Source organism: Leopardus geoffroyi, chromosome C3 (genome assembly GCF_018350155.1).
Source record: "Leopardus geoffroyi isolate Oge1 chromosome C3, O.geoffroyi_Oge1_pat1.0, whole genome shotgun sequence".
NCBI lineage: Eukaryota > Metazoa > Chordata > Mammalia > Carnivora > Felidae > Leopardus > Leopardus geoffroyi.
This window is the reverse complement of record NC_059338.1, coordinates 5258415-5271674: the sequence shown is the minus strand read 5'-3', so window position 1 is coordinate 5271674 and position 13260 is coordinate 5258415. Positions and strand designations below refer to the sequence as shown.

At 45.3% G+C, this 13260-nt stretch overlaps 1 protein-coding gene across 1 annotated transcript; it reads right to left on the bottom strand.

Annotated features, from left to right (window-relative positions):
- Window positions 1–12470: 12470 nt before the first annotated feature.
- Window positions 12471–12740, bottom strand: LOC123586823 (ATP synthase subunit epsilon, mitochondrial-like). Its single transcript, XM_045456320.1, is given in 1 exon segment — window positions 12471–12740. A coding segment is annotated over 1 exon segment (156 nt). The 5' UTR covers window positions 12627–12740.
- Window positions 12741–13260: the final 520 nt, after the last annotated feature.

The following is a 13260-nucleotide window of genomic DNA, read 5'->3' as shown; positions in this document are numbered from 1 at the left end:
AGTGCCTTTACTCAAGCTTTTGTATTTCCTGGAATCTCCCCTTCCCCCACCCTGCCTTGTTTGCCCAAAAACTCCTACTCATTTTTCAAGATTCAAACCAATTGTTGCTTCTCCAAAGCCCAAAAACCACTTCTTGGGGATGAGAGTCTCTCCCTCCCCCATACATTATTTCTTTTTGTCCCCTGTTAGGTGGAGATGATTATTACAGAGGAGACTCGGAAATCATCAGCAGGGAAGCCCACAAAATTTGTATTTCCCCATATTTTCTTGAATCCTGGAAGACCAAGAAGGGGAAGTGGCATGCCCAAGTCCATGTAACAAGTTACCAGCAGAGCTGACGCTGGAAGTCAAAGATGCTTTCTCTCTCCTTTGAGATTTGCTGATGCCCACTGAGAGCTCTTTGGGACTTGATCTATTTTCTCTCCTATGTTCATAAGGTCTCCTGGATTCTCTCAAACCCCAGACCACTGAATTTTTCAAGACTTGCTAAAATGGCAGCATTGGAGGTCTTGGTGGCACCTCAAAAAAGCACTGGAATGAGTTCCACTTGTAGGCTTATACCTAACATCCGGAACCACCAGTGGAAGCCTCTGGAAGAGCATCAACTCTAGAGTCGGACATCTTGGGTCTGAATCCCAACACCCACCAATTACAAGTTTCAGAACCTCAGGAAAAGTGAACTTTCTAGTCTCAGTTACCTCACGTGAAAAAAAGTGGATGCTTTTTTCCATCAGGATTAAATGAGTTTACCTTAGTAAATCATTGAGCAAAAATCTGGCATACAGTAAATACTCCATAAGTATTAGTTGCTTTTCTTCTTCTTCTTCTTCTTCTTCTTCTTCTTCTTCTTCTTCTGTCTCATACTGTTCCCTCCTTTTTCCCAGGCTCAGGACTTTAATTTGAGTGAACCGAGACAAGATCTCTTGGCTTAACTTTTTCCAAGTATAAAATAAGAGGAAATTGATTACGTGATCTCTGTACCTAAAATAATACTTTCTTTCTATCCTTCTTGCTTCTATCAATCTTCCATTCAGGTCTGTGGACCCCCGCACAAAGCTTGCCCCTGGGTATGATCTGAACAATAGAGGTTTTGCTCTCAGAGGAAGTAGAGGGGAATTGGAAGGTACCTGGGGAAATGCAAATTTGGTGGCTAAATAGGACTTCCCTAGGTCTGATGACTTCCAAGATGCTGCTGAGATGTTAATTCCAGTGATGATGTGAAGAGGAGAGGCCGGCCCTACCTCAGAGAATGGTTGTCATTAGCATGTCTATCACACAAATATTTTAAACACTTACTGTATGTCAGGCATTGTTAGGTTGGGGAAATACAAATATAAATAGAACAAAATGAAACTCAGGGAGGGGGTGGGTTTGTTGACCTAGACTGAAGAGACCTGGTTTCTGGTCATGGCTTTGTAAAACCTGGCCATGTTGCCTCTGGCAAGTCCCTCAGAAGTGTTAACCTCTAAATCTCAGCTTCCTGATGGTGAGAAGAGGGAGACAGAAAAATAGCTTCTAAGGTTGTGTGTGTGTGTGTGTGTGTGTGTGTGTGTGTGTGTGTTTCCCCACATTATACCTCTCCTCTGAAATTGAGCTCTGTACGTTCAAGTACTCTCTGGAAAGCTCTATCTGGATGAACCACAGACACTTAAACTGAACATACCCCAAGCCAACAAACTAATCTTATACCTTTGCTCCCAGTTTTGTCCCAAAGTTATCTTTACTTCCTATACTTCCTAGCTCAGAGACTGGCATTGCTATATGCCTAAAGACTACACCATAATCTAAAGGCCATTGTATACAGGCCCCTCTCTGTCCAGTCAGTCACCAAGCCCTACAAAATCCACCTGTGAAATGAGTCTTCCGTGGACTACCTTGTCTCCCACCTCTATCACTTCCTTAGTGGAGACCATTATTCTAATCATGTCCCTGCCTCACTTTTACCTCCCATCTCTCCCATACTGTGGCTGAAGAAATCTTTCCGAAGCAGAAATAGGAAATACGGTCACTTAGCAGCTTACAACGTTTGGTGGCTTCCATCAAGAAGATGAACAACTTTCCAAGAATGCATTTAATTATGTGCGTGTGAAAAAGAGCTTTCTGAGCAGGCAGAAGAAGGGACATTGCCTCCTGTTGGAAGGCCTCGGTTCTCCAGGCAGAGTTTCCTGAGGAATGAATGAAAGATGAAACAATGAAGGAAAGGAGGGAACTGACAAATATGGAGTGCCCATGTTATGTCAAATGCTGTACCTCATATACACTATGTTGTTTTACCACGTGGAAAATATACAAATATAAGAGACATTCAAGGTCAGGTTCCCCCCAAAGTAGACTCTGAGATGGAGACTGGTGAGCAGGAAGTGTACCCGAGTACTTGCGAAGGTCAATACCTGTGGGAAGTGAAGGACAAAGGGTTGAGCAGACGGAAGGGTTGGACTCTGGAAACAGTTGGAACGAAGGCCTCACCTGACTATCTGAGGACCTCCAGAGCTGGGATGCCTCCTAAAGGCCACTCCAAATCGCGGCAAGGGGACTAGACTTTTATGTTCTTTCAGTGACCACCTGACCAGTTGTTGGATGTAGGTGGCGCTCAGGGAAGGAACTGGCTGAGGGCAGGTCCCGAGGAGGGACTCCCCCGCTGCTTCTAGCAACGGGGAAATGGTTGCTTTGGTTCTCAGACCTGCGCAGCAGGTAGTGGCATCTGTGACATGAGGAAACGCGCAGTGCACTTTTTTATAGACGGGAAAAGTGAGTTTTACCAATAATGTGATTTCTCCCAGGTCACATGACTAGTGTCCCTGTAGGTATAATTCATATTTTTCTGACTCCATGCTCCTTCAGCTACCAATACTTCTGCAATTAGAAAAAGCTTCACTGGGGTCAGGTCAAACCTGAACCCTCAGGGACTTTGGGCGGCAGCATGAGTTATCACATGCAGTGATCGTCAGAGGAAGAATTAGAACCGGCTGCTGGTGGGGCCAAATATTTAAGGTCTTAGAGATTTCTGAGAACAGACAGCGTAAGTGTCAAGATCTGAGGGCCTCAAGGTGAAATCCAGGACAAGCAGAGCAGGGCCATGCTTATGGCAGGCCCAGCGTGGGTCTTTGCAGAAGACTGGTAGCTACAAAAGTCAGCAAAGAAAGCAGCGATCATGGATGGGAGCCAGAGGCCAGAAGTGGCCGGCAAGCTGGAGAGTTCAAAGGGTTGATGGGAGTGGGGCCAAGGGAGGGGGAAAGAGAAGGCCTTAAGGGCAGACGGAGGCAGTTCCTAAGAAGAGAACAGGAAATACCAAAGAAGTCAAGAGTCAGAGATAATAATAAATACGTTAGAATATGGGGTGCAGATACTAGGTATTTATCCAAAGGATACAAGGATGCTGTTTTGAAGGGACACACACATCCCCATGTTTATAGCAGCACTTTCAACAATAGCCAAAGTATGGAAAGAGCCCAAATGTCCACCGACGGATGAATGGATAAAGGAGATGTGGTATATCTATACAATGGAGTATTACTTGGCAATCAAACAGAACGAAATCTTGCCATTTGCAACTATGTGGATAGAATTAGAGGGTATTATGCTAAGCAAAATCAGTCAGAGAAAGACAAATATCATATGACTTCACTCATATGAGGACTTTAAGATACAAAATAGATGAACATAAGAGAAAGGAAGTGAAAATAATATAAAAACAGGGAGGGGGGCAAATCAGAAGAGACTCATAAATCTGGAGAACAAACTGAAGGTTACTGGAGGGGGTGGGGGAGGGGGATGGATTAAGTGGGTCAGGGGCACCGAGGAATCGACTCCTGAAATCATTGTTGCACTATGTGCTAACTAACTTGAATTCAAACTAAAAAAATAAATCAAATAAATAGAAAAAAAATTGCAAAAAAAAAAAAAAAAAAAAAGAATATGGGGAGCAGAGCCCAGAAAGAATGATAAAGACTTTGCTAGGCAGCATGTAGCCCAGGCCAGTCTGGCAGGAGGTGGCAGACCTTAAGTTCCAGTGCTTTCCGGGGCGCCTGGGTGGCTCAGTCGGTTGAGCGTCCGACTTCGGCTCAGGTCACGATCTCGCGGTCCGTGAGTTCGAGCCCTGCGTCGGGCTCTGGGCTGACGGCTCAGAGCCTGGAGCCTGCTTCCGATTCTGTGTCTCGTCTCCCTCTCTCTCTGTCCCTCCCCCGTTCATGCTTTGTCTCTGTCTCAAAAATAAATAAATGTTAAAAAAAAAAATTAAAAAAAAAAAGTTCCAGTGCTTTCCCTGTTTCTTATTCATGGCGTGGCCTCAGGCAACTTTTTAGCTCCTAAGCCTCAGTTTCCTCATCTGTGAATTGGGGACAGTAATAGGAAGATCTAGACCCGCTACAGAGCTCGTGGGAAAGATAAGCTGTTTCTGTCATGGGATTCTCCACACCCGTGACCTGGCATTCTTGTGTGAACAAGCTGAATTTAGAACCCAGACTCTTCAAGTAGACTCTTGTATTTTGAAGAATTCAGTAAGCAACGTAGGAAGCAATGTGATTGCCCCTCTTTCTCCCAGACTTCCATCCCAGTGTAGAATGGTGGACCCTACAGGATGTGGGGAAGTCCCTGTGAGACGCGCTGTCCTGAAGGAAAGCTGGAGAAAGACAGCTAGGTCTCAGGGTGCCATCTGAGCACACAGGGTTTAATATCCCAGCCGCGTAGGGTCCAGACAAGGCCAAGGATTAGCATTTTAATGGCCTTTACCTTGGTTCTACTGTCAGAACAGGGAGCTGGGAGCCATCCTTCCTAAGGGCAATACAACGCCACGGGATGGGACCCGCTCCGTGTTGTTTTAACTCTGTTATCAACAAAGGAAACAGGTAAAACTGGAAAAGGAAGCCTCCGTCTCCAGATACGGTCTACACTCTCCCCCCCACAGAACGCCTTCTACAGCTTAACATTTTTTTTTAATGTTTTATTATTTATTTTTGAGAGAGAGACAGAGTGTGAGTAGGGGAGGGGCAGAGAGAGGGAGACACAGAATCCGAAGCAGGCTCCAGGCTCCGAACTGTCAGCACAGAGCCCCACGCGGGGCTCGAACCCACGAACTCACGAGATCCTGACCTGAGCTGAGGTCCGACGCTCAACCGACTGAGCCACCCAGGGGCCCCTACAGCTTAACATTTTAAACAACCTCATCATCTTCTTTGGCTCTCCTTTCAAGGCAAGATAATTAATACAAAACTCTCTAAGAAATCATGGGTCACGAAACCAGGCAGCAGCCTCTAAGAATACATCCTTGTGTCTTTCGTTAATTAAAAAAGAACACAGAAGTGTGCGCACAGCGGTTGTTGCAATTACAGACGTGCTCATGGAGTGAGTGGACGACTGAGGCAAGAAGAAACTGCACTTAAGCCACAGCTCAGGAAGGAGGGTCGGTCGCTTTCACAGCCTCCACGCTGGGCACCAGCATCTGGACTTCAGCCATTACTTAGAACTAGTTCAACTATCCGCTGTTCGCTTGTGATCATACCCAGAGGCGTTTTTTAGTTGAAATTTCATAATACAGCAAAAGAATACACTGAGGTGGCCAGAGCCATCCTACAGAGTGAGAGCTCGACAGGTATTTCATACAGTCACGGGATTTACATTACACGATAACCATAATTACTCTGCTGCATGCTTTGGACTTCCAATCCCTCCGCACGTGGACTCTGCGAAACTGAATCAGGTGTGGTCAAGGGCTCGGTTCACATTTTCATTCTGTTCCACATTTTCTGTGCCGATTTACATTTAATTATATCGTGCCTGTTAACGTTTTAAAACACCCATCGATATTTTTCTCAATGAAACGTGGTTTTCGACACCGAGATGTCCAACTCCTTAACACCAGGGCTTTCAAACACTTGTGGCAGAAAATTCACCTCTCTGTCTGAAATTGCTAACGGTTCTTTATGGCCCCGTCACGTGCTTTACCTCTAAGTGATACTGCAAAGTTACTGTTGGCCTCTCGCGGGGAAGCCCGGGAACGACATTCATTGCCAGGGTGCCTAGAGCATTCTGGTCCAGGTCTCTGAGGATCGTCCCCGATCTTGACCACAAGGTAGTATTTCCTGTGCATCACCTGCTGCAGCTACATGCGGTTCATCATCTAATCGCTCGTGGCCACTTTCAGGAAGCCATGAAAACGAGAGCCGCCACGTACAACATGGTTACTGCGTGCCAGGCTCCGCGCTGAGCACCCCACTCGCACTGATGTCATTTAGTGTCCCGCAACCCTGTGAAGCATTTCCTTATATATTTTTGTTGTTGTTGAGGAGGAAAGAAAGGCTCAGAAAGATTATTCAACTTGCCCGGGGTCGCACGATTTATAAATAAACAGGCTGGGGACTTGAACCCAGGTGTCTCTGACCACAAAGCCAGGGTTCTGAGCCGGTCTGCTTTAGTGCCTTGTAAACAAAGATTTGGAGATCTGCAAGTGTGAAAACTGTTGTGACAAGGTTAGAAGACTACGGGAGATTTTACTTTATCTCTTCTTTGAAAACGTTCTTCAATACTGTACGACATTTGCAATTTGAAAAAGAGGAGGCAGAGCCTAACATTTCAACATCCCATTTGCCACGTAGCTTGCTCTGAACTAGAAATGTTATTTGGTAAAGTCATCCGAGTGGTTGATAATTAGGTGTGTAAGTTTTTGTATGATTACATCATTAAAGGACGTTGAAGGTCATTATATTTCAATCGGATACAGTGTTTTCCTTGTGGTTAGCGCTGGGGCAGGCAGGTGGACGGAGAAGGGGAAGCTACTAGACTTTCTTACTGTATTTCCCACACTTCACCGCTCTCTCCAGTGATCCCAGCTAGAGCTCTAACTCTTCCTTTTTCCCTGGACTCACTTTCAGGTCAACGTATGTCACTGGCATGGTGGTACAGGAATGTCACTCCATACGTGGCCTGTGAGCATCTCAGAAGGTCATTTAGTGACCTCACGGAGCACTCAGTCCTCCCTCCCCAGCTGTCTTTGTCTCTCAGAGGGTGAACATTGGTTGGGGACTGGGACTATTCAGAAAGGAATGAATCTTGCTCTTTGCCTGGCTCTGCAGGAAGTGATCCGTGGACTTGCCAAAGAGTCTTCTAGAACTGCTGAAGAGGAAGCCTCAGTTTGGGCTTTGCATGAAGGGAAGAACAAGGTTGGCCATGGCTATCCGGGGTTTCTAGGGTGCTTTGCAAATGATTTCATATTTATTACTCTGTCGGAGAAGGTGGATCAGCGTTATGGCAGGCTTTTTGGTGCACAGAAAGAATTTGAGGTCGGTGACTCAACAGCCACTGTCACTGGTTCCTAAACTCTGTTCCTTCCTAGAAGGAGTGGAATGGCGTGGGCATTTCCCTCTCTCTAGCAGTTTATGCCAGTAGAAAACAGGCTAGTAAACTACATGGCTGCCACGTAGGGAAATGTGGGGGATACTAGGAAGCACCCCCAACCCTACCAACAATGCTTCTCAAATCGCCGTGGAGACTGTAGGGACAAGAGACATGGAGAGTCAGTCCAGGGAAGGCCCCAAAGGGAGGGATCTCCACCTATTGGCTCTGGGGTCTGGAGGGAGGGCAGGAGCATCAGTGGAAGCGACAAGAGTTTGGGGAGGTAGCCCTCAGATTAGGGGTGCCTATGGCTATCTCTCCTCAATCTCTAGATTCCAGTGTTCTGACCCGGATCTGAACCCTGGAGGAGGCATTGATGTGGGAAGGTCTTGGAGTGAGCGATTTCAGTATCACAGACCAAGTAAAGACCAGAAGGTACTGTCAGTAGTGTCTTCACAGGCCATACTGGGCCATGTCCCCAGCTCCCCTTTCCGAGGCTGGGTCATTCAGCGCGTCCATCTGTTCAGGAGGGTGGCTACTGGTGTGAACACTGAGGAGAAGATGTTGGGCAAAACCGGGGCCTCCGTCTGGGTGAGAGCCACCTCATACCAGGGTTTCCTCCCATGTCCCTGAGGCCCTGCAACCCCAACCCACTGGAGGGCTGTCTGCTCCACTGGTCTGTTCAGTCCCCGTATCGGACACCTGTCCCGTGGGCTTCCTCATCGCACCCAGCAGGGCTGAGCCAGGGTGTTTTTTCCAGTGATTTCCCCAGGCCGATTTTAGACTCTGCAATCAGGTCTCCTAGGAGATGTTTCAGAGTTTGGGGGAATTTTGTATTTTCGTTTTGTTTTTGTGGGGTTTTTGTTGCTTTTTGTTGTTGTTGTTGTTGTGTTAATTTTGCTTATTCGGATAAATGTGCTTATCATGAACGCCAAGCAGCCAGGTAGTCTGGTTGGCTCCTCAGTGATCCTTCCCTGTGGTGCTGGCTCATGGTATCGAGGCCTCTCTGGTCAGAGGCCATGATGGGCATGGTCGTCGGCTGGGAAGCCAAGATTCGCGGGGGCAGCCCAGCCCCAGGCACCTTTAGGCAGGTCACTTTGCCGCCGTGGCCATAAAGTGTTAGGAGAGAGAGAAGCAAATCTTAGGGGGATGTTCCATCCTCCTGTTTAAGGATAAGAGATAACCTCATTGTTACGGGAGATTGTTTGGGGAGGGCTCTTTTCCACAGATATGTGGTCCTCCTCACTCTCAGAGTGGGGTTCCATTTGGCCAAAGGATTCCACGTAGCCAAAGGAAGTGCTGTTTTGTCACAGGGGATGGAAGTCAGAGGTAGCAAATGTTGCTCCCACAGGATTCTCCTGTTGCCCAGAACTTCATCTGTGCCAGAGGGAATGTTCCATGGATAACAGGCCATTGGCCAACAGGAGCCTGAAGACTGGCTAAGGTCCTTGCCCATTGTGATGGAAATGAGGTGGTGAGCGGACGGAACACAGACTCTGGAGTCAGATAACACAGGAATACATTTGAATGCAATTCTTCCATTTTGGGGACTCTGGGCCATTAGACAAATTGTTTAGCAGCTCTGTACCTTAAGCTGTAAAATAGTGATAATTATGCCTGCTTTTTCCTCTTATAAAAATTAATGAAGGGCACCTGGGTGGATCAGTTGGTTGAGCGTCTGATTTTGGCTCAGGTCATGATCTCGCGGTTTGTGAGTTCGAGCCCCACATCTGGCTCACTGCTATCAGCCTGTCAGCGCAGAGCCTGCTTCAGATCCTCTGTCTCCCTCTCTCTGCCCCTCCCCTGCATGTGCTCTCCCCAAAAATAAATAAATGTTTTATTTAATTTGTAATTTTTTTTTAATGTTTATATTTTATTTTTGAGACAGAGAGAGACAGAGTGTGAGCGGGGGAGGGGCAGAGAGAGAGGGAGACACAGAATCCGAAGCAGGCTCCAGGCTCCGAGCTGTCAGCACAGAGCCCGATGCAGGACTCGAACTCGTCAACTGCGAGATCATGACCTGAGCCAAAATCGGATGCTCAACCGACTGAGCCACCCAGGGGCCCCAAGTAAATAAATGTTTTAGAAAATTAATGAATTAAATAATGTATGTGGAAGCCCCAGACATCCAGGGGGTTCAATTAGGATTTGCTTCCTCCTTGCCTTCTTGAGTATTCATGGGGGATAATGAGTACACTCCAGGGAAAGAGAAAGGTTTTGACTTGGAGTCAGGGTTCCCAAGTTTGGTGTAGTCCCTGCCTTCCACCACCACCAGCTCTGCCTCCTTCACAGGGCTGTAAAGATCAAATAAGGGAGTGAATATGAAGGTTTTTGAAAATGGATTCATACAAACAAGGCTTTATCATTCGTGTATCTTTAATTGTTTGTCCAAGTCTGCTCCCTTTTTTTTTTTTAATTTTTTAACGTTTATTTATTTTTGAGAGACAGAGAGAGATAGAGCATGAGTGGGGAAGGAGCAGAGAGAAAGGAAGACACAGAACCCGAAGCAGGCTCCAGGCTCTGAGCTGTCAGCACAGAGCCCGACGTGGGACTCAAACCTATGAACCATGAGATTATGACCTGAGCTGAAGTTGGGCGCTTAACTGACTGAGCCACCCAGCCACTCCAAGTCCAAGTCTCCTCTTTACAGCTGATAGAAATAGCTTGCTGTACCAGATACAGTAATTATAAACTTCATGGTAGTCACCTTACCCCTATCTTGGTTTTCTGTGGCTGTTATAGCAAATTACCACAAACTTGATGGCTTAACTGTAGGTTTTTGTAGATGTTCTTTATCAGGTTGAGGAAGTTTCTCTCTACGCCTAGTTGGCCAAAAATTCTTACTACCAATTTTGTCACCTGCTTTCTTCACATGTGTTGATATGATCTTGTGATTCTTCTTCTTTATCCTGTTGATAGGATAGATTAACTGATTTTCAAATGTCGAGCCAGCCTTGCATGCCTGGGATAAATTCCACGTGGTCAAAAACATCCCACTTTATACATTGTTGGACTTCATTGGCTAATATTTTGTTGAGGATTTGTGTACCTATGTCCACGAGAGATATTGGCCTGTGGTTTCTTTTCTTGTAATGTTTTTGCCTGTTTTTGATATTAGAGGGAGTTAGAATATGGAATAAGAGTGCCTGGGTGGCTGAGTTGGTTAAGCATCAGATTCTTAAATCTGGCTCAGGTCACGATCCCCGGTGATGGGATCAAGTGCTGTGTCAGGCTCCATGCTGAATGTGGAGCCTCCTTGAGATCCCCTCTCTCAGGGAGCCTGGGGGGCTCTGTCGGTTAAGCATCCAACTTAGGCTCAGATCATGATCTCGTGGCTCACGAGCTTGAGCCCCTTCAGATTCTGTGTCTCCACCCCCCCCCGCCCCTCCCCCACTCTCACTCTGTCTCTCTTTCTCAAAAATTAATAAACATTAAACAACAACAAAAAAAAAATCCTCTCTCTCTGCCTCCCCCCAAACCCCTGCTTGCAAGCTTTCTCTCTCTCTCTCTCTAAAAAAAAAAAAAAAAAAAAAAAAAGCGTATGTAATAGAATGAGTTAGGACGACAGAATAGAACCGGTGAATCAGTATGCTTTCTGGTTTGGAAGGTTATCAATAACTTGTTTAGATTGTCTATTTCATGTGTGAGTTCTGACAGATTATGTCTTATCAAGGAATTGTTCCATTTCATTGAGGTTATCACATTTGTAGGCATAGAGTTGTTCATAGTATTCCTTTACTGTCCTTTTATTTTTTTTCCTTTTTTATTAATTTTTTTTAACGTTTATTTATTTTTGAGACAGAGAGAGATAGAGCATGAACGGGGTGGGTCAGAGAGAGAAGGAGACACAGAATCTGAAACAGGTTCCAGGCTCTGAGCTGTCAGCACAGAGCCCGACGCGGGGCTCGAACTCACTGGCCGCGAGATCGTGACCTGAGCTGAAGTCGGATGCTTAGCCGACTGAGCCACCCAGGCGCCCCTTTACTGTCCTTTTAGTGTCCATGAGTTTGGTAGTGATGTCCCCTCTTACATTTCTGATATTAGTAATTTGTGTCCTGTATCTTTTTTTAATTAAATTTATTTAGCCTGGCTAGAGGTTTACCAATTTTGTTGATCTTTGCCAAGAACGAGCCTTTGCTTTCATTGATTTTCTCTATTAATTTCCTGTTTTCAATTTCTTTGCTTTCTACTCTAGTTTTTATTATTTCTTTTCTTTTGCTTACTTTGGAATGAATTTGGTCTTCGTTTTCTAGTTCCCTAAAGTGAAAGCTTATATTCTTGATTTTAGGTCTTTCATCTTTTCTATTATATGCATTCAATGTTATCAATTTCCCTTTAAGCACTACTTTTGCTGAATCCCACAAATTTTGATAAATTGTGTTTTCATTTTAATTTTGCTCAAAATATTGAAAAATTTCTCTAGAGATTCTTTGACCTGTGTATTATTTAGAAATGTATTGTTTAATCTCTACATATTTGGGGATTTTCCAGATGCTTTTTGTTATTGATTTCCAGTTTATTTCCAGTGTGGCCTGAGAACAGACAATGTCTGATTTCTATTATTCTAAATTTGTTACAGGGTGTCTTATGACCCAGAAGGTGGTCTATTTTGGTGAACGTTCCATGTGAGCTTGAGAAGAATGCGTATTCTGCTGTCATCGGGTTAGCATGTTTTCTCTTTCTCTATTTACTTTTATTTTAAAATGTATTTATTTTTGAGAGAGACAGAGGCAGCGTGAGCAGGAGAGAGGCAGAGAGAGAGGGAGACGGAGAATCCCAAGCAGGCTCCGCCCTGCCAGCGCAGAGCCCAAAGCAGGGTCTGAACTCAGGAACCATGAGATCATGACCTGAGCAGAAACCAAGAGTCGGAGGCTTCCCTGACTGAGCCACCCAGGGGCCCCTCTCTATTTACTTTTAATCTATATGTGTCTTTATACTTAGAATGGGTTTCTTATAGACTACACAGAGTTGGGTTTTGTCTTTGTCTTTGTTTTTTTGAATCATACTTCAATGTATTGTCATTGTCGATCTGTGAGCAAATATGTCTTTTTCCCACGAAGGGAGATCATTTTCAATCTGCTGTAACACGTGCCCACACATCTTCAACTTGAAAATGTAGCTTTTCAAGCTTTAGTAAGAGTAGACTATTCCTTTTTCACTTTCACAATTTTTAGGCTGCTGCCGGAAGTCTTCTTGGCATCTGTTTTGAGTTCTGTTGTCAGTGCATCTCTCACTGCTTTTGCAAAGATCTGGAAGTATCAGGTGTAGCTGAGCCCAGCCTGTCACCCGTACACCACCATGATGTCTCAAGAGTGAGCACCTTTGACCAAATCGCAAGGACGTGTTATCGCCGGCCTGGCGGGCAGCCCAGCTACAGGAAGTCAGGCCCGAGAAGCAGAAGGGGCAGGGCCCTACACCAGCCAATCCGGCCGCCTCTTGCCCTGCTCCACCTCCCGGATGGCCCCTGCCGCCCACCAGGAGCCAATCAGGTCTCGTTTTTTTGAGCCACTCTGACAATCTCTGTCTTTTCATTGGCTCGTTTAGACCATTGACACTCAAAGTGATTCTTGATATAGTTAGAATAATATTTAATTATATTTGTTACTGTTTTCTGTTTGGTTCCCTTGTTCTTTGTTACTATTATTGCCTTCCACTCTTCCTCTGTCTTTTGTAGTTTCATTAAGCACTTCATTTTCTCTCCTTTCTTAGTAGGTACGTTATACCTTTTATTTTTTATTGATTTTTTTACTGGTTGCCCTGGATTCTGCAATATACACTTACAACTCATGCAAGCGCACTTCCAAATAACACTACACTGCTTTCTGGGGAGTGTGAGTACCTTATATAACAAAATAATCCTAATTCCTCTCTCCTGGCCCTTGTATCCTTGTCATTCATTTCACTTATATATAAGCATTCATAAGCATAGATACA